The 885-nt window shown below is 26.9% G+C and overlaps 1 protein-coding gene across 1 annotated transcript; it reads left to right on the plus strand.

Annotated features, from left to right (window-relative positions):
* Positions 1-91: 91 nt before the first annotated feature.
* EHI_153820 (uncharacterized protein) lies at positions 92-611 on the plus strand (the record flags this gene model as incomplete). The annotated part of the gene is made up of 2 exons (XM_001913340.1): positions 92-499; positions 567-611. The coding sequence occupies 2 exons, from the start codon at positions 92-94 to the stop codon at positions 609-611; spliced, it is 453 nt and encodes a 150-aa protein (XP_001913375.1).
* Between the last annotated feature and the right edge of the window lie 274 nt (positions 612-885).

Consider the following 885-nt stretch of genomic DNA (forward strand, 5'->3'; position numbering starts at 1 on the left):
CTCTGTTACACAAGATTGAGAAATGACAAGCAAATAACGAAAAATGATGAATATCTTAAATAAAATGAAGTTCCAAGTGTATTTCTATCAAATGGACATCTATAAAGAAAAGATAGATTCATTAGTTGATAGTTTTAAACAATTAACACGTTCTCAAGTTGAAATAGTTTATGGGTTTTTTCATAATGATTTTGATAAAACATCAAAGTTTTTAATGGAAATAATTGATGATATTAAAACATTAATTCCACTAACGAATTATAAAATTACATTTGAATCAGATAAAAAACAATTACCATTTGTTCCTGAGCAATTGAAGTTTGTTAAATACAAAAAGTATCGTTTTATGACTATTGAACCAATTAAAAAAAATGGTTATAACCATTGTATTGGGTCAGTTTACTTTACTAAGTTTGAAAAGATGTCTCCTTCAGTGTTTGGGAATAAACACCAAAATGAAACAATGAATGAAAAAGATGAGTCAGTTGAAAAGGATAATGTTGAGATTCAAATGTTAGGTGGTTCAAGTTATATTGTTGAAGGGGAAACTTCTAATACTAAAATAGATAATACATTTACTAAAAGTGATACTGAAGAGGGGAAAAGCATAAATGAAAAAGATATGAAAAAAACAATTCATCCAATATTACCAGTTGATGAAATTCATCTACAACAACAAGAAAACATTATTTTGGATCATATGATTGAAGAATATATCAATACTAAGACAGTATCAACTATGACAACATTTTCACCAATTTGTATATCACCAAATGAAGATAACTCTATAGAAATGGAAGTAAAAAATAGTAATGGAAATGTTTTAGTTAAATACTCAATTCCCAGCAGGATTAAGGATGAGAAGATATGGATAGGGATATATGA

The sequence above is a fragment of the Entamoeba histolytica genome, genomic scaffold, assembly GCF_000208925.1.
Source record: "Entamoeba histolytica HM-1:IMSS scf_1104750518587 genomic scaffold, whole genome shotgun sequence".
Lineage (NCBI taxonomy): Eukaryota > Evosea > Mastigamoebida > Endamoebidae > Entamoeba > Entamoeba histolytica.